Source organism: Mesocricetus auratus, unplaced genomic scaffold (assembly GCF_017639785.1).
Source record: "Mesocricetus auratus isolate SY011 unplaced genomic scaffold, BCM_Maur_2.0 Super-Scaffold_4256, whole genome shotgun sequence".
In the NCBI taxonomy this organism is placed as follows: Eukaryota; Metazoa; Chordata; class Mammalia; order Rodentia; family Cricetidae; genus Mesocricetus; species Mesocricetus auratus.
The window spans coordinates 62,435,516-62,455,358 of NW_024429182.1; the positions used below are offsets into that span (position 1 = coordinate 62,435,516).

Genomic DNA, 19,843 nt, shown 5'->3' on the forward strand with positions numbered 1-19,843 from the left:
TGGCCTTTAGATAAGAGACACATAAATCTCATATTTCAAGAGAGAATGAACATAGGGGTGCAGCTAAAACTCAGGAAAACATTTAAATTAAGAAATAGTTTTACACATCTGTCTCCTATTGTTAATTTTTGGCATTACTCTTATCTGTATACCAATATTTAATATATTGATAATGTATAGTCCAATCCTATATTTAAAATATTGACAACATGCATTTCAATTCTATGTATGCTTTAGTAAAATACATCATCTATAAAGTTAATATTCCACTATGACTCCAAAGATTTTAAATAACTAAGATTATCTGTAACACATTAGGACAACAAAATATAAAGATGAGAACAGTCTCTCTGGAAGTAGCATATATTTATCTAGTTCTAATAGTAGGAATAAAACCTTTTTAAGTGAAAAGTCCATTTTGCTTTTAAAATATTGATTTGATAGATAATTTGTATTGTCAGAGCTCATCTCCAATGTAAAACTCCTATAGATGAGGCAATGCTTATCTTCTCAGGTGGAAAGCTGAACACAGGTTGCCTCTGGAGAAGAGACACACCTGAGATCCAGTCCCAGGATTCTGCAGACAGCCCCTCTACGTGCTGACCTAACAGGGGGTTTACTCTTCATAGACACTTTCTTTGTTTTTAATTATGTGTAGGTGTGTGTGTGTGTGTGTGTGTGTGTGTGTGTGTGTGTGTGATCAGTTAAAGAGATCAGAGACATTAGTTCCCTTGGGACTGTAATTATCTTTGTGAGCTGCCATGTGGGTGGTGGGAATTGAACTCAGGAGCTCTGGAAGGGCAGCCAGTGCCCTTAACCTCTGAACCACCTCTCCAGCCCCTTACTCTACCTGACTAACCCTCCCTGTCATAGACACTGAAGTAAATCTAGAGGTAAGCTATAGAGAATGTTTTCCCACAAAAAGGGCACTCTCAGTATGACTGCAGTAGGGACCTCTAGATATCAGTTTGAACTTGGCTGACTTTTGCGGGTTCTTCTAGGCCACCTACTAGACTTGATTGAGTCTTCTGGAGGTCTCCTGCAGCCGCGAGCAGAGGTCTTCACACCTCAACTCTCTACTCACAGAGACCTTCGAGGACCTTGGGGATCAAAGTCTAGACCACCTCTGCAGCTCCAGACCCAGATCTCTGGCTGCTATGGTTTCCTAGTGTCTTAGCAACTGCTGACTGGTCATGGGCTCTTGTGCAAAACGACACCACCCCTCTCCCCCCACAATTTCCTGCGGGATGGGGTGGTATCCGGCGGGCTGGGATTCTGTCCTGAGATGGCACTTCAGTGTATTCCAGCCCTCAGTGATCTGGCGCCGGGTCTACCTTCCATGCTACTAATTGAAATCCAGGCTCTGAAGCCACTTCCCTTCTCTCTGCTTCCAGACACCCCCATGATAGTTCTAGTTGGCTGTGGTGACCCTCAACTCTGGTGTCCTGGCCGTGATCTTGAGATGCCCATGGCATCTTTTAAAACACTGCAGTGACTTGGAAGCAACTGGTAACATGCAGCACCTTAGCTAACTGTTCTCAAGACAAACGTAAGTGCCATAGTCTTGGTCCGCTATGGGTACACTCCTAGGTTAGGCAGACATATGTAAACGTCACCCAGAACTTTACCTGTCAATAAATGGTAGCACATCACCCCTTAGTGTGGGCACTGCTACAGGTTCCAAATAAATATCAGAGACTATCAACTCTACACAGTGTGAAACAGGTCGTAGAGAGTACTCAGAAGACTTGGAAACTATTTCCTTTTGAGGGGGGGGCACTGTTGGGAACTGAACTCATGGCCTTGTCAGACAAGCACTGTAGTATGGGCAAGCATTGTACCACTAAGCCATTTCTCTCTGCCCAGGGCTAGTTAAATAGTTTATTTTAGAGCACCAATTTTCAAGTAGGTTATGTGTTTGCCCATTAGGGCTTTGACGTCTCCTGGGGAGGGGCAGCCAATGCTACAAAACTTTGTAGACATGTAGGGAGTTGGAGAAGCGTGTGATCTACAAGACCAACCCTGTGTGGACATAGCAGAGTGCATCAAGAGACCCAGAGGCTCTCCATGATGCTTCCCTCAAATGCTGCCTTCCAGTGAGCCACTTGGGAGCTCAAAATCAAGACACCCCAGTCAGCATTGAAGCACATGGGACTGAATATGGCTTCGATACTCAAAGGTTCAAATGTGCTGGGCAGTCAGTCAGTCAGGTAGGGGAGAGGATGAAACACTCATGGGACTCATGGGGAGATTGATACTAGAGAAGTAACACCCTTACTAGCTGAGGGCCAGGGCATGGCATCACAGGCTCCAGACTTCATATATAAATGCCCAAAATAGAACAACTGTTACTAATCTTTGCAAAGTCTCCAAGTAGCAGAGATTAGGTTGTAGTTTAAATCTACCAAATGCAATTTCATAGGGTTCAACTTAATATAGGCTATATCCTTAAAAAGACAAGGTATGAACTATACACTCAACTCCTAGAACAGTTTTCAACCTGTAGGTCACAACCCTTTCACAGGGGTCGCCTAAGACCACTGGACAACACAGAAGATTACATTATAACATTATTGTTATAATTCATAACAATAACAAATTACATTTATGAAGTAGCAATGAAAACAATTTTAAGGTTGGGGGGTCACCACAACACAAAGAACTGTATTAAAGGGTTGCAGCAATAGGAAGGTTGAGAATCATGGTCATAGAGAAACCCTGGAAAGAAGAGGTGGTCTTGCCCCTGAATGTCTGCAGTTCCATGGCCCAAAAGATACATAGTGGGGCCTAAGGAGGAACTCAAATATAATAAATCCCTTTAGAAAATTTTATGTGTGTAACTGTCCATGTTTGCATAAGAGTGTAGGTGAGTACATGCTATGGGACATATGTGGAGATCAGAGACGACTTTGGGTATAGCTGGTCCTTGTCTCCACCTTGTTTAAGGCAGGACCCCCCCTTATCCTTCCTTCATCACTGTATAGGCCAGACTAGGTGGCACAGTGACTTCCAGGAATTCTCCTGTCTCATCAGGGATCTTGAGAGCACTGGGGTAAGAGACGCGCACCACTTCCTCTGTCTTTTATGTGGGCACTTGGGATCTGATCTCAGTTAGTCAGGCTTGGACAGCAAGCACTGCACCCAGGGAGCCATATCTCTAGCCCATTAGCCGCTTCTTCTAAAAGCAGGCAGAGATGGACAGACCAGGACCAAATCTTGATGAACATGGAAACAAACAAAACAAACCAACCAAAGGCAATTCACAACAAACACTGCCCCCCACCCCCCAAGAAAAAAGACGTGCAAAAGCATGCCAAACCAATTCAGACGTGGAAGTGTACAGAAAATGGAACGAGAAAAGGAAACATTAATTCTGTATCAAAGCGGCCCCGCTCTTCCTGCTCAGTACAGATTGGTCTTGGGTCCCCAGGTTCCAGAGGATACTGAGATATCCCGAGATGCTCTCTGGGAGTTTCCTTCTGCTATTTCCCTGGCGTTACAAGATGCACACTGGAAAAAGGGGTGGGGTCATTTACACATGTGGAGTAGACCCAATTAATTCCATGTAAACCAGGGTACCCTAACCAACCCTCCCCCCCTCCTTCTCCAAACTGTAAAACTTGCACACCTGGTCCTTGCCCAGGAGCAAATGACTACACTAAATTAAAAAAACCTGGCCTGCACATGCTGGGGCGTGGGAAACCCTGGCCCCCACAGCAGCCACTAACTATCAGAGGCAGGCCTGGTCCAAGCGACCTCGGGAACAGACAGCCTGAGTCTTAAAATTTCTAACACACCAGGAGGAAAAAGTGTGTGGAACGAGCCTAGTCCCATCTAATACTGCCAGAGTGGATCTTGTCTATCTGGAAGTGCTTACCTGTATTGCAGAGCTGGGGGTGATCTATGGCTTCACCCTATTCTGATGGTTTTATCTATCTTTCTGGCTCCAAAGATCCACAAAGACATGCTGGCATAGGGCACTGCCTCTGTGTGGGATTGGTTTGGGTTCCTGAAGTGCTGGGGATATGCTTGGGGACTTTTGGGGTCTGGTACCTGACTCAGGAGCCGACTGACATTCATGGGAGCAGCAGAGAGGGTGGAGGGGCTCCCCTGGATCTGCTGATGCAGAGGAATACCTGGCTCTTCCAGTGCCATTCTTGGTGGGAACCCTCCACTGACCATGAGATGACACACACCACATCTTCTCTGTGTTACTGGACTGATCTGTATAAGGGCCAGCTACTCTCTGGACCCTGGAGGCATGAGGCCAGCAGACCCTACTGTCTGCCTTGCCAAAAGTGAGTCATTTCCTTACAATTTTGGCCTCTACAGTTTTCTTTAAGCCATAAAACCAATCTCAGGCAAAGGTTAGGATTTTACAGACTCATTCCTCATCTCCTACCTCATGGGATTATGGAGATAGCGCTGCCTTTATAAGATAGTTTTCTATCTGGACCCTGAACCGTAGTGGATGCCCTTGGTGGGCTTTGGCGATGGATGCTTACTGGCACTCCACCCCCTCCCACCCTGATTCAGGCAGTAACCCCCAAAGGGACACAGTGGTTGGAAGTGTCTGACTCTGCCCTCACTTCTTTGGACTCCATAGTAACACGTGTCCCCTGTGCTGGGCAGTTGGACGTGTTCATACACTCACTTTAGCCACAGCTCTCATCGTCACACACAAAGTGTGGGAGGTACACAGACATATTCTCTTCCACAGTAGATAAATGATGATGGTGTGGTCATTGGACATACGATGTCCTCCAGATATCCACCCACCCCTCCCAGAAACTCCTTAACAAATTCGGGTACCCCTGCTGGATAACATGGGGGTGAACAAGGAGTCCATTCATATCCTTTCAGTTTATTTTCATAATAAGAGTCTTCTATTTTATCCCCTCACTTGTCTAACCTGTTAGTGAACCCAGTCAGGCATCAGCCTGCACTTAGAGGAATTCTGACCTTGTTTGCTTTTTTGCTTTCTGTTTTGTTGTTGTTTTAATTCAACTCCATCTTCAAGCGTGAACTGAGAAGCAGGTATAATTCAAACACCTTTAAATTATACTTAGCAAACACCATTCTGAACCTCAAGATTGCTTTACATTCACCATATTTGTAAAATTCCATTTCCCTCTTAAGAAGATACATCTATTTGCATGCATATATCTGAATGTGCATATATACTAATTTATATTAAATGATTTCTGGTAAAAGTCAGTATGCAGAATAAGTTTCTGCTATCAGCCCAGAATTATCTTAGCTGTAGTAATTAATTTCTGTGCTGAACAGACCCAAACAAGCTTTAGAAGAAATGCAGTGTTTTCTTAGGTTACTGGGAGACTTTTAAGTGCCCTTAGCCAACTGTATTTAAGCAATGCATTTTAAATTCATCGTTCAGAATGTACACATGGTAAGTATGAGAAATTCAAATTTATCTGGGAAGATGCCATGGTGGAGTGGACTCTGAAGTCACTGTTACTGAGTCACTTCAGAGAAGTGGCTAAGTGTCCAGATACAAGGCTCATTTTCTGTGCTGTTGGCAGGCAGAGAGTTGAAGTTAACAATAAGCTTATTGAAGAATTTACTGCCATTCAGATGTGTTCCTATTTAAACCTTTCAGCCAAGCTAGAGTCAAGAGTTGATCTGCATGCATCATTTTTACTGCTTTTGCCAAGAATTATGTGACCATGTGCCAAAACTAACACAACCACTTGGAGTGGGCGGGGTCGTGAGCTCTTAGCCTTCGGCCTTCGGCTTGGCCACATGCCGCCTGTGTTTAGATGATGTGAAAATTCCAAGCCTGTGTAGTCAGTAACGAGCTGTGATGTCAGCCATAGTTAATAAGTCAGGCTCCCCAAAGGCAGCGCGGTTACCAACCTTGCTGGAACACAGGGTGATGGAGAGCAGGCAAGGGGAGCCCCTCTGTGGCTGCAGGTTCCTGGAAATAGGCTTCCAGCCAGGCTGTGCACTGCTCCAGGGACTCTGGCAGTCCCTCTGGCCCTCTGAGCAACTCAGCATTGGCTGGGGCCTCTGTGGGGCTGCAAAAGGGATAAGAGACTCAGTCACCAGACGTGTGAAAAGCATACCTACTGCAGCTAATGGAGGGAGACTGCGGTCACTCCCCAGTGTGTGTCTCTGCCAGACACACAAAGACCTTCAGGTTAACAGAAATGACCACTAAGGGACGTTGGGCGAGATGGCACTGTGGTCAGTCCCCTTATCTGTTTTTCTATCCCCAGGCTTATTAAGTATAGGGAGGGTTCAAAATGTAGATTGCAAGCTTCTGCAGGCAGTGCCTGGGGACCACCAAACGGACACATAGGAACATGTCATGCCTCCATTTAGGGTTTGTAAGTCAGCATCATCAGGCAATCAACGACAGAAACTATTCTCCCTAAACATCAGGTAATTAGACTGTACCAACCACCTCCCACTTCTCATTCCCAATGCCCACAGCGGAGGGGGCATCCCTTTGCACATGGCTCTGGTATACACCTTTGGAAGCTCCTTAGAGTATGCTGACCCATGTTCCCTAGCACCAGGGACAAGTGACATCACCTTATGAGTTTAGTGCTTCTAGGCTGGGGGGAGGGGACTCCCTTCTGCCTGGGGTGTCCAGTTGGAGTTGCTTAGTAACAAATTCTCCTGTTCCTTCGTTGCAGTCCCTGTCCTTTGACTAATGCCCTGGCGTTTAAAACTGAGGTGTTTTCACAGCTGTTTTGAATGGGTTCTTGCAGATCCTGTACCGGGCTAGTCTTCTGTTCCTTGATTTGGCCCTGCATGGATCCCACTGTTCATGATCAGGTGGGGTCTGCCTTCTAGGCTATGCTCCACAGGCTAAGAACACATGTTGTGAGGGAAGGCTGCTTCTGTGCGCTGGGCTCTGAGCCTGGAGTTTTACACCAGACTCGGTTTTTGTTTCAATTTTCTGGGACCCACACCCACAAGGCACAGACACTGGATCTGATTTCTCTGGTTATTTTTCTCTTTCTCAGCACTCCTAGGCTTGAGACAACAGCATGCTTCTGGGCCTGGAGGACACAGCTTCTCTGGGCCTTGCCGGTAGCCTGGTGTCAGAGCTCTCATGGGAAGGTGGGAAGGGCCAGGATGGTGTAGAGGTGAAAACTCCTTGGACTATTAATCTTACCAATCTCCTTTGGCACCTATGTGCTCTGAGGACTGACACAGTCATTCAGTCCATGGGTCTGTGTCCACACATGGGCATCTTGGTGAGGCAGGAGACCTTCAGTTAGTTTTGAAAATGGGACCCCACACAGGTGTGACCAAAGGCCTGGCTGCCTGTGTAAAGTTGGTGGAGCGCAAGATGGGTTCCACAGACAAGAGTCACTAGAGTTACCAGGGGTAGGGATGGGGACACAGTTTTAGATAAAGACTAAGGCAAAAAGTAGCAGATCCAGACCTCAGAGGTAGGACAGGAAGGTCTCAAGTCACACACAGATGACCTGGTTCCCAGAGCGAGCAGGGTTAGAAGGTCCTATGCCAGGGTACCCATGAGCATGACTGGGTGGAGGGGGATATGTAAAGGTTTTGTTTGAGGAGGTGCAAGGTGCTGGTGTTCAGTTCCTTCCTTGTTTGTGTATCGCAGAGCTCACTTTTATAGGGCAGTGGCAGACTTTTGGCAGAGCCTTGCAAACCGGCCTGTGAAGGTGCCTGACTGCCTAGGACAGCTTATTGGTGGGAGCTTTGTGTCTCCACTAAGTCCTTGTATATTTCAAAGAAATGAACTTCCAGGGTGGGATGCACCACATGGCTCCTTTGTACTGTTTTCAGAGAGAACAGGAAGTCATTCAGAAAAGGCCTTGGAAGCACATGAACCCATCCGGCCCTCAGGAAGGAGGAACCAGAGCATGGATAGAGAAAGAAACCACAATCCATGGGGATACAGGGACGGAAGTGGATGGCTGACGGGAGATGTCAGGCCTGGGAGGAGCAGGGAGACAGCTCAGGTGGCCAAGTGCTTGCCACACAAGTATGGTGATTTAAATTCGACTCTCAGTGTCCAAGTGAAAAAACTGGGACCCACAGCAAGTTCTCCTACTCTCAGTGCTGGGAATGGGAAGACAGTCTAGCCTGATTGGTGAGTTCCAAGTCAGTGAGAGATCCGGTCTAAACAAGATGGACAGTACCCGAGGAGTGACACTAGGGACTGTCCTCTGCACATCCCAAACCCTATATACACACATCCTGTGGCTATCACAACTGACCTTTCTGAAGCTGCTAAGCAGGGTCTCATTCAGTCCAGTGCCTGAACGAACAGGTACAGTGTCAATCCAAACCACTGTTCCATGTATACCCCAAGTGGGCAGGAGAGATGACAGTTCACTTCACATGCAGACTACAGGCCTCTCTTGGGAGTCTCCTGGGGAGATGGAACTGTCTCATTGCCCTGACTGCTTTCCCCATTAGCAATGTCTGATCATGGGAGGGAAAACTTCTGCCCGTGCCTGGCTTAGATATCACTCAATTTTAGAGATACATGCTCAGTCATTCTATTCTTACTCTGTCACTCACTAACCAAGTGAATGGAGTATCAAGGATGTCTAAGAGGAGAGATGGAGAAATATATAATGTACTTTGCCCTCCTGGTCCCTGGAGATGGTGGAAGAACTGAAGGAATAGGTGTGGTGTCTGCTGGAGGTGAGCGGGTCCCTGCAGAGCAAGGCAGCCCTGTAGTCTTCGGGGTTCATGTCACCTGCTCAGATTGGCACCGAATAAAATTCATGTTCATGTGCACAGACACTCACCAAGGACAAAGGAGGGGAAGGATTGCCCTTAGGTCCTACATCAAACTCCCACCTTCATAGAGCATGAGAGGTGGGTGGGGTAGGGTAGGTACAGATAAAACAGGGAGTTAAGACTAGCTAATACCGCAGCATCAATGCCAGGTTACTGTGGGTGCTGAGGGACAATGCGCACAGGGGTCCTGAGGGACATCCATGTCCACCGTGTAAGGGAACGTTTTAAGGCACGAGTCTGGGTCTTCTGCATTTCCCAGTGACTGCTCAGAGACCTCTGCCGCCCATGTTGGCCTTCCCGCTACCTTGCAGTGGGCGAGCTGTGTTTCCTAGCATTTCCCACTCTTAAAAGGATATGCGAAGAATTTTTATAGTAGTAAAATTCATCTTAAATTGATTTTTTATGCTTGTGCTAAAGATCTCACCTCTGATTCACTCTGGGGTTCTCTTTTTAACTCTTTCTCCATCGGCACTAGATAACTAGCCATGGGTGAAATGTAATTAAACAGCTTTGATTCCGAAGCAAGGATTTATGGGGCTACATTTAAAATGAATGGCTTTAAACACACACATAAAACTAGATTTTTAAAGCCATGACACAAATTTCCATTTCTACAATAAAATGAAATTTATTCTCTTGCCCTGCCCTCTTTCACCAGTCTTCCGGACTGTTCGTCCAGGCAAGAGCTACGGCGTGACAGCAGAGTTATGATGGAGGAGTTCCTCCAGACCTCCCCACTGACGAACCCTGAGATTCCAATAATTAGGGGCTCTGTGCCCCCACCCTTCTGAATGACATATTCAAGTTTCCTCAGTACCATCCAAGAACAAGATGCAAGCTCATGAGAACCGCTCATACAGTGTGTTGTATCCCTTGGGGACATTTTCTTCAATCCCAGTGGTTGACACAGGACCGCAACTGTAGGTTAGCATGCCAACACTCCCATACAGGAATAAGGAGGTAAAACCCATGACACAAACCCCACTTTTGTTCTTTAACTTGGCATTGGAAGATAGCTGGGGGCAAAAAAAAAAGACCCTAGTTCCTTAAGCTTCTGTAAGGGGAGGATGGAGGATGAGGCATTTTAACACATTGTGGGTGGGGCCAACTAAGGCCTGTTTTGAACATTTCCTCAAGAACCCAGCACTTGTTGGTAATTCCAGGTCAAGAGTGTGTTGCCTCCTGGACGTCCAGAGTGCAGGATGGTCCATGTGAAGTTGTGCTGCTGCTGCTGTCTGTGTGAGGGCCTCAACTCTTTCCCTTCCTTGACTTTGAGAAAGAACGACTCACAGTGCATGGCAGCTTGGATCATTTCTGCACAGGGCAAAGGCGAGTGACTCCAAAGTCCCAGTCCGTCCTTCTGCCACATGAACAGAGTTATTCTCTCTATATGAAGCTTCCATATCAAGACATGTACACCCTCAGGAACAGAAGGGAAGACAGGCAAGACTAAGGCAGCCAAGACTAATGGAGATGGTCCCAGTGCAGGGTGGGGTGTGCTTCTTGATTTCTGAATCCTGCCAAGTTAGTTAACCACTGAGTGGAGACCAGAGATGGCAAGTGGTTCAACGCCATAGCCTTCCACAGGAGCCCTTGCCTGGGGTCTCATTCTTTACCAAGCAGTGAGATATGCATGCCATGCTACAAGAGGAACACAGGGCACAGCTGTCGCCACCTCCTCCCATCTTTCCCAGGTACAGACTCACCCAACAGTTTAAAACATGGCCCAGCCCATGGGAGACTTAGGCATACAGAATTTGGGATGCTCCAGGAAGCCCCGGGAGTAGACTAGAATCACTGAAGGCTCTTTTCTAAAAGACTTCTACCTCCCCAAGAGAGTAAAATGAATGTACTTACCTTAAACATAATTTGATGTAAGAAAACAGGCTGCAACTTCTTTAGAGTCATTCACATGTATGGGAACCATGTACTGACAGTCACCCCCAAGGTGGCTGCTGCTATTGGACAATCAGAATGCAGAATGACAAGACCATGTACTCATGCCATCTCCTCTACGACCCAGTCTCTCCCCCAGGGGTTGACTTTGTACTCTATGCTTTGAATGCTATGCTATGCTGTGAATGTTAACTATGACACTAGAGGGTCATACAAGAAGAATTCTACAGACCAAATTTCTTCCAGACTCCGGCAAGGAGCCAATGTAGGCTGTGTCCTTCAGCAAGGTGTAGGGGAAGCTGTGTGGCAACATGTGGCGTTCCTGGCAGGGCTCTTCACAGGAGGAGGAATCTAGAGCTGAGACTACATGCAGCGTCCCCGACAGCCTAAGGTGAGGAATATTGCCAAGGCCAAGCACACCTTGCCTTTTCTGGCTTCCAGTGTGTGGTGTGGTGGGCAGGGGAGCCTCCGGGACTCTAGGATGGAGCCCCAGACTTCACAGGCTCACTGAGGCACAACTGCGGCAGAGGTGACTTTCTAAACACTGCGTGGAGACGCTTGCACCGTCGTGCTGGCACGTGCACAATTATGTCTAATTTAGAAGATCTCTAGCCGAGTGGCTTGTGTTTGATGGATGTGTCCTGCATCTAATTATGCCTTCTCACTAAAACTCAGGCATTTTTCTTCCAGGGGTAGGATTGAAGACAAGAAACAAACTATGCTTCCTGCTATCAATAAAGACCGCTTTTTAGAAAAAGGCAGACTGAATAAAGCCTTTAAACTCTTCATTCCAATTCAGTGAAGATCTGGTTCCATTTGTGGCTTACTGGGGAGAGTGCCCACATAGGTGGCCCCTTCCTCGGGCACCTGTAGCCAACTGTGCAGATAGAGGGGACCTGAAGGTGAGGCAGGCAGGGCGACAGCAGTGGCTCTCTCTGACGCCTTTCAAACAACTCCATGCTTGAAGGGGGTTGCCAACGACTCTCCCTTCTCATGCCAGTTCATGAATGAGCAATGAGTGATGGCTCCGTTGCACTGTCTGGGGGGAGAAGCTGTCCAGGCAACATTCACCAGCAGATTTGACAGTTCACCTTTTCCAGAGTGATTTGAAGATACAGAATAGAAACAGGGCGGATTAAAGAGCCGATGCTAATGATAAGAAAGAGCAGCCTCAATGAGGAAACTGAGCCAAAGGTGAAGAACCATAGAGGTGGCAGGAGCTCAGTATTGCACTGAGGTCATGCTGCTCACCAACAGCTCACCAACAGAGCTGTGGTGATGACCTCACTACACATGTGAGCTATTCTCAGTGACTCACAGACTGGCTATGTCACAGATTTTTCCACCCACCCAAAGAACAGTGTTTTCTACAATGAAAAATAAGGATAGTAACAATCAAGTGTCATAATGACTTTTCCAACTTAACACATAGCTCTGGGAAGAGGGAATCTCAACTGAGGAATTATCTCCATCAGACCAGCCTCTAGGCAAGTTCTGCAGGGCATTTTCTTGACTGTGGATGTGGGAGGGGCCAGCCCACCATGAGCGGTACCACCTCTGGGCAGGTGGTCCTGGGCTACATAAGGAAGCTGGCTGAGCAAGTCAGGGTAAGCAAGTCTGTACCAGCATTCTTCCATGGTCTCTGATTCAGTTCCTGCCTCCTGGTTCCTGCTTGACTTCCTGCCCTGACTTCTCACAGTGATGCTCTGTGATACAGGAATGTAAGCCAAATAAGCCCTGTCCTCTCCCACGTTGGTTTCATCAGTGTTTACCACACCAACAGAAAGTTAAGTAGGATAAATAAGTATGAAATAGTGATGCATTTAAGCCCGTATAAACGCTGGTTAGTATTTTAAAACAAGAACCTGCACGACTCATAACAAGAGAGCTTACAGGTGATTTTTTAAGAGCCTTGACACAGTACCTGCTATGGTTTGACTCTGCAATGTCCTTCAAAGGCCCATGTGCTAAAGGTTTGATCACCAGTCTATGGCACGATGAGAGGCAGCAGATTAGGCCTACAGGAAAGAGTTAGGTCACTGAGGTGTGTGCCCTTGAAGTGGTATCAGGGTCATGGTCCCTTGCTCTCAGTCTCTGCTTCCTAACTTAATGAGTGACCCTGCCAACCATGCATTTCTATCATGATGCTCTGTATCACAGAGGCCTGAAACAGTAAGGGCTTCGTGACCACAGACTAAAAACATGGCCGCTTCTTTTAAAATTCTGAATCCTATGTGCTTTATCATAGCATCGGGAAGTTGGGCAATAAAATGCCTATTTTCAAAGATGCATTCTCTTCCAATGGAAGACTTCTTATCATGCCAGACAGGGCAAGAGGGAACAAAAGCAGTCATTCCTAGAAGGATACGGATTAGACAGCCTGTAGGGGAGGCAGTGGCACCCTACAGTCACAGCAGAGGGCTCTGAAGTCCACTCAGTACTGTCTCACTGAACTGTTCCTATGTAGTTCATGCCCCTTTGTCTCTGACATGAGTTCTACTTCTATAACTACCATCACAAGTCATCAAATAATATCTGTCCCAGGGCCAACTGTATGAGGAGGACAGGCAGTATGAAATCTAGTAACTTTCCACTTTGACTGATGGTTTTAGACGATTATAAGGATACTGATGAAGTTGGTTATCAATATCCACAAGAACACATCAACATTTAGGCTCATTGAGGCAAATGAGGCAGGAGGATCCCAATTTCAAGGTCAACCCAAGTTACACAGTGAGACTTTACCTCAAACAAACAACTTCAAAATTGAGGCTCAAATAAATTCCAGATCCTAAATAAAACAACAAAAGAATTTACTATAGCATTTTAATGCATCCACAAAAATGAAGAAAAGTTTATGTAAATTTCAAACTCTTCCCCATAAGGATTGCATATTTTCTTAAAAAAGATAATTGTGTTAAAAACACATCAGCAATTAAAACCATATTGTAAAGACAGTTTAAATAGTATACATGGGTTATTAGAATATCTTTTAAAAGGCTATATATACCTTTACATCTTTAATGTAAATCATTAAAAGAAAAATTCTATTTTATCAACACTTTAACATATCATTAAAAGTCTCCACTATTTGACAGATGAAGATAAAAACACCCCAAAACTACAGATGAATGATCAGGTCCCTAATGGTTCCAAAACAATTATAGGATGCAGAGCAATCTAGTTAAATTTTATTCAAAAGCTGACTACACTTGTGTTTTCTTTTATTTTTCTATCAAGAAGCCCATGAGGCTTAAGCACAATTCATTATGTATGAGACCCCACTTGCAGTGCTCGACTGTTGATTAATAGCAAAGTTTGCTGTATGTGCGCCTGCAACATTAGACGCATACAATATGCTAACTTATTCTTTCGCTGAAACTAATTATTTACAAAAATGACTACTTGAGACTACAATTTATTAAATGCATGCATCCAGTCTCAATTTGGCCCCCAAAGACAGCCTGGAATGAAGATCTTTTACTTGATGTGACAACTTCTGGAAACACTGTTATTAATATTGTAAATGTGGCAAATAAAGAGTTCAAATAGCCTTACGTCTATGTTGCCTTTGCTTCCTACCACCGAGTAGCAGAGAGGCTTTTTAATGTTCTAGACACAGAAGGTAGTTGCCTCTCTTCCAGTCTAATTTAGCATCTTAAAATAAAATGCTTACACATCCGTAAAAATGCAAGAGTCACCCCTCTGGCTCATCATGTTGCTGGGACTTCCAAAAGGGTATTTCCCAGAGGATTTTTGGGCCTGGGTAACAATTCCCTTCCACAGCTCTTGAAAAACAAACATCTGTGTGTAGACTGATTACAACCAGGGCTTACCACTACCTTTTCTTTGCAGGGATGTCAAATAGGGCATCTGGTCAACCACTTGCATCTTGCCCAATGACTAACTTCATGGTGGGACATTGGGCTGAAAACAGAGTCACTTGTTAGGAACATCTTTTGTCCTCTGATTTCTATGTTGAACTAACATGTACACACATTATGTTTTTGTCTTCTGGTGCCTCCAAAGACTCCACGCTGGCCTTACTCTACCTGGCTCAAGTGTGCACACAGCCTCTCAGAAGAAAGAAATCACTTCCTTTCTCTTCATGTTGAAAAAAGGCAATCAATATTTTCTCATGAAGCAGGATGAAAGTGCAAGAGATTGTTATGTGCTGTGAACTAACTGGGCTTTTAAGGGTTTGCAAGAATACCTAGACTATACCATGAATTTCAAGCAAGGGCTTGCTCAGGGAAATATGATGTTAGGGACTACAGGATGAATCCCAAGTCAGTGGGATTTTGATTTATACAAGAGCAAGTGTTGAGGTAACTGCAGCAGGAGTTGGGGAACCTCAAGACAGCCTGACCAGAAGGGGAAAAGATGGCTAGTTTAGTGTCATGTGATCCTATATTCTGGAAGTCTTAGTGGCAAGCCCCTTCATAACATATGACTCTGCCACACAGAGTAGCCTTAGGAAGGTAGGGTCCTTTAAAGATTAGGATTCATTAACTCTAGGGAAGCAACCCAAGGCAAGCCCCTTGTCTAGATTTATTGCTTATTACCAAGACATACTTAATACTTAGCATGTGCCAGGTATGTGATTAAAAGCTATTTGGTGACTTATCCACAGGATACAATATTTCTTTCCACAAGAGGTCTTGCTGTGCAGAATTTAAAAATCCCGCCTGAAAGGGAGGAGAATCCTTAAGACTCAGGAAGCTCATGAAACTTACAAGGCTCAAGAAGCTTAGAAAGAAGACCCTTGGGGCTCCTTCCCAAGTTTATAGGCAGTGAACAATTATGGGAGGGGAGGACACTTTTTAGTGGAGATGCTTACAAATTGAGCAGGGAGCTCCAGAGATGGAACTTTTTATAGTTGTCACTCATGCTGGAGTTGGGTTTTTGGTGACACAGTTACCTGAGAGTCATCTAAGCTTTCTCTGTGGGACTATCCTAAACTCACTGGCTCACTAAGCTAGGCTTAGTTGGAACTGTTTCTCTGGTCTATCTTTGGTGGCCTATCTGAGGAGCACGGATGTTTGTTGACACCTACCTAGTAAAAGTCACATAACAGGCCTATCCCCAGAATGCCACAAACCCACCACTTCCCAAATTTCCCAAGTGAGGCCCAGATTGACTAGGCCATAACCTTGTTTTACGTGGCATGACAAGATGGCAAGATAGAGACAGGGCTTTATAAAGAAGCCAACCATGGACTTTCCACCAATGCAGTTTTTGGATAGCAGACCCAGAACTGTTGATCCATCTAGCATATTCTTGGCACACAATATTTGCCCAATGAACTAATGGATTATGCAGGAGCAAGGTTGTTAAGGAGACACATCACACCACATGCACCCAAAGTACCTGCTTCAGATTTTTTTCTTCAATGGATAATTTTCTGAGAACTATTCTATAATAAAAATAACCAGAGATTTTCTAGACAGTAGAAGTTACATCTTTCTGTCTTCCTGGATCTGGTTGCTAGGTCTGCTAATGCCCTGGGAATGGGTTTCACATCTAATTTCACTTATTTAGATGGACTGTATAGCCAGAGCCCGGAAATGTTGCTGAACTGAAGTTGTAAGATGAAGGGGCTTTCCTTCATATCTGCTCATCCCTACCACTTGCACAATGAGGAAAACAAATAAACATACAAGCCAAAAAACCAGCAGCTAAGAGCAAAACCTTGAGCCACAGCCTCCTTTAAGAGCAGAAAAAATGTTGAATTCCATCAAGTCCAAGGGTCCCAGATGAAGGCCACATTGTCACACCCTCAGTTTTTCATCAGGATTCTCAACATTGTAGAAGTGTTACCAGAGGGATACTGATGTGGTCCTACTGAGGAGAACCCTCCCACACAGCATGCACCAGACCGGCTCTGCATATATCAGCTTCTCTAGGTCAGAGGAGAATGTGAGAACCATGAAGAGGAAAGCCCACTTCTGGTACCCAAAAATACATCACCCCAATCCTGTGGGGTGTGGGGAAGAATGGAGCTCCTGAGAGGCAAAACACCTGAAGCAGTATCAGGACCCACTCCAGCTCCCGAGGAAAGGGGGGCCAGGAAGCCAGGTCTCCCTCTAGCTTCTCTTCCTCTCCCATGTTTCCTACATGTCACCTTTGTTAGGGAACAGGCTTGCTTCTTCCCAAGGCCACACAACAAGGAAGAAGACATTTGATTTTAACAGGGCTAAAGTATAGCACCCCAATTCAGTTCATGGACTCCATGTCCATGTAGCTTACATGCTATTCAGAGAATAAAAAGTTCATTTTAACAGCGGAGTATCTGTCTTAAAATTTAAAATAATAACTAAGCATGCCAAAGATGAGGTCTCTTTTTATTTAGATGAGGATTGACCGCCGAAGGGTTTAGCCCCATTAACTCGTGTACTGGGTTTATTAATAAATAATCTGGCCACTAAATTACCTGACTTGTAAATTGGTTTGTACAGTTCTAAATAAATAATAGATAGTTCCATACTATCAAACACAGAAAAGCCTAGCTTGTGATATGCAACAGCACTGTTTTCCAGCGGACAACGTTCTGCTGCTTACTTCTGAGAAGGCCCTTGCTTCTGCCGTGAACTGCTGCAGCTGGGACATGTTAGCTGGTCATGTTAGCTGGTCAGTGGAGTAAAAAATAATGTATTTAATATAAGACAAGTATATTGAGTATGCATTAGTGGCCAAACAATCTTAAGCAACTATTAAATGGACAGTTAATGTAATTGTATTTTAAAACACTGAGGTCATATTTAATTTTGAATTGAAACTCTTAAAATGCACTTTCTGGCAAGAATATAGAGTAATAAAACAACATTAACCACAGGGAAAAAACCCTAAAACTCACATTATTAAAATAAATCTTTCTTCCAGAGCACTAATATTTGCAAGAAGTGGATTACAAGAAGCAGAAAACATTTGTGCCTTTTCAAGAAGTACTGTCACTGGCAGGGGAAGCCAGCGTTTCAACCCGGGATGAGATCAGGCTGCGAATGGGGCTCAGCTGCGTGCCCACCCTCCCTTTTGTCTCGGCGCTGGCCCTTCTCCCAGGGCCTGTCTTTCTTCCAGGGACTCGAGCTTAGGTTAGCTACACCCTTGGCCCTCCTACCCGAAACTCCACGGAGGGAAGAGCCCGGTTATGTTCCAAAGCAGGAAGCGAGAGTAAAAGGGCTGGGAGGTGGTTTCAGAGCACACCCTGCTGCAGAGCGGCTGAACCAGGCGCTTTAACAACTGCCAGCGCCTGCCCCATGCTGCTTGCAAAGTCTTATTTTATATGCCGTCTCCTCCTTTTCAAAAGTCAGTGTGGCCCTCTGGGATGCTGTCACACCTCAGGCAGCCTGGTCGGGTCTGTGGACCATGAGCCTGGGCTAGTTCCAGGCCTCCCAGGGGAGGGGGTCATAGGGCTTTCTAGCCAAAACAACCAGGCACTTATTTATAGCTGTTCTGACAGCCAGCTGAGGAAAGACCCCCTTCACATAAGCCCCAGAGCCTAGGGTAGCACTACTGGGCTCTTGGATTGACATTGGGACTCTACTGCTGGTACCAAGGATGAATAGAAAAGGGGGGACCATACTGCAGAACACAGTCACCAAAGGAACTGGTACAGATGTTCCTGCTTCCCCTCACCTTGCTTCCCTATACCAGTATATGTATCCTCTTACAGATGCCTGTTCTTGCGGTCAATCCAGCCTCCAGTCCCTCCCTGCCTGCCTGCCTCTCTCCCACCTCTCTCAGACAGGGTCTCATACATTCCAGGCAGGTCTCGAGAACTATGTGGATGGGCATAACCTTGAACATGTGAACTCCCTGCCTCAACCTCCTGAGTACTGAGTTTACAGGCACACACTGTGACACCCAGTTTTATGTGGTGCTAGGGCCAGGACCCAAAGCTTTGTGCATCTACACAAGCACTCCACCGAGCTACATTCCCAGTCTTAGAAAAGGCAATTCATATGTGAAAATATCTTCCATCTGCAAATCAGTGCAGAAATACCATTTTATGTTTATATGGGTTAGTTGTTTAAGATTTTAACTACAACAGACTACAGACTATGAATCCCAGCGCTTGGATCCCTGGAAATATAGACTCTACCTAGAGAGCATGCTCACGAGGGAACGACTGCATTTCTATCTATTCCCATTCTGCTGTTGCAGTTTGGTAATGCTGGCTTGGAGGTGTGGGTGCAAATGTAAGCATGCATGACCATATTCTGGGAAAGCTTTTCACAGACCTAAATCCTCTGTGATGTAAATAGGTTAGTTTTGTGCACGGACCCTAGCTCACTCCCTGTCCTGCTAAGCTTTGTCACAAAGCTGCGTTCACCCTGGAGCATCTACTGGATGCTGCTTTCACCCGCTCACTGGGGGCTGTAGATTGGGAGAGGCCAGAGGAGTAAGGCCCTGCAGCCGACTTCAAAGCCTCCTTAGCACATGCAAGGGACACTTGCCCTGAAGTCACCTCATGGTTTCTTTCAGGAATACGCTGAGCTTTGCTCTCCTTCGTCCCCCTCAGCCCCACAGCTAGCCTGAGACCCAAACTCGTTTGGGTCAGTAGAGCAGTTGCCACTGGATTCCTATCACTTACTCGGATTCCCATTTGTCCTTACACAGGATTTCCAAGGCTTCCCTGGCCAACAGCCTCTATGGGATAACTGGTTGACTCCCTGTCTTTGTAAACAAAAATTCTGTCAGCATTCAGCCATGCTTATTTGCTTCTAGATACAACTCCAGAACTTATTAGTTGCCAGGCTGCTCCTCCATGATCTGGTCCTGCACAGGAGGCTGCTGAAACTCTTGATCTAAACACCAACAGACCCTCTTGTCTGCTCGGAAGCTGCCACTTAGCCTAGGTGTACCAAGAGGCTGCCATTCATTATACAGGAGTCCATCACCCTATACGAGTCCTCCGACCTGTATTGCATAAGGTGTATTTTTTTCTTTAGGCCCTAGTTCAACTTTCATGCTAAGTCTGTCCAGCTGCCCTGTCTGTCATTAGGATGACACTTGAAAAGGGAAGTCATTTTGGATGGTGGCTAGCTGAGCCATCCCTGCCTGGGGTCCCAGGCACTTGATCTTTCCCATCTAGTTCCACAATAAGATGGGAACTAGTAGCTGGATTCTGACTTTACCGATCAGGAAACCAATGCTAAATGGGACCAGACCCTGTCCAAGGCATGAGGTG

General features: G+C 45.8%; 1 protein-coding gene across 3 annotated transcripts in view; it reads right to left on the minus strand.

Moving 5' to 3' along the window:
- Mgmt (O-6-methylguanine-DNA methyltransferase) overlaps positions 1 to 19,843 on the minus strand; it is a 232,936-nt gene that overhangs the window by 35,288 nt on the left and 177,805 nt on the right. For all 3 annotated transcript variants that reach the window (XM_040752510.1, XM_040752518.1, XM_040752522.1), the window contains one exon: positions 5,878 to 6,038. In XM_040752510.1, the coding sequence (XP_040608444.1) occupies positions 5,878 to 6,038 (161 nt within the window). The remainder of the gene's footprint in view (positions 1 to 5,877; positions 6,039 to 19,843) is intronic.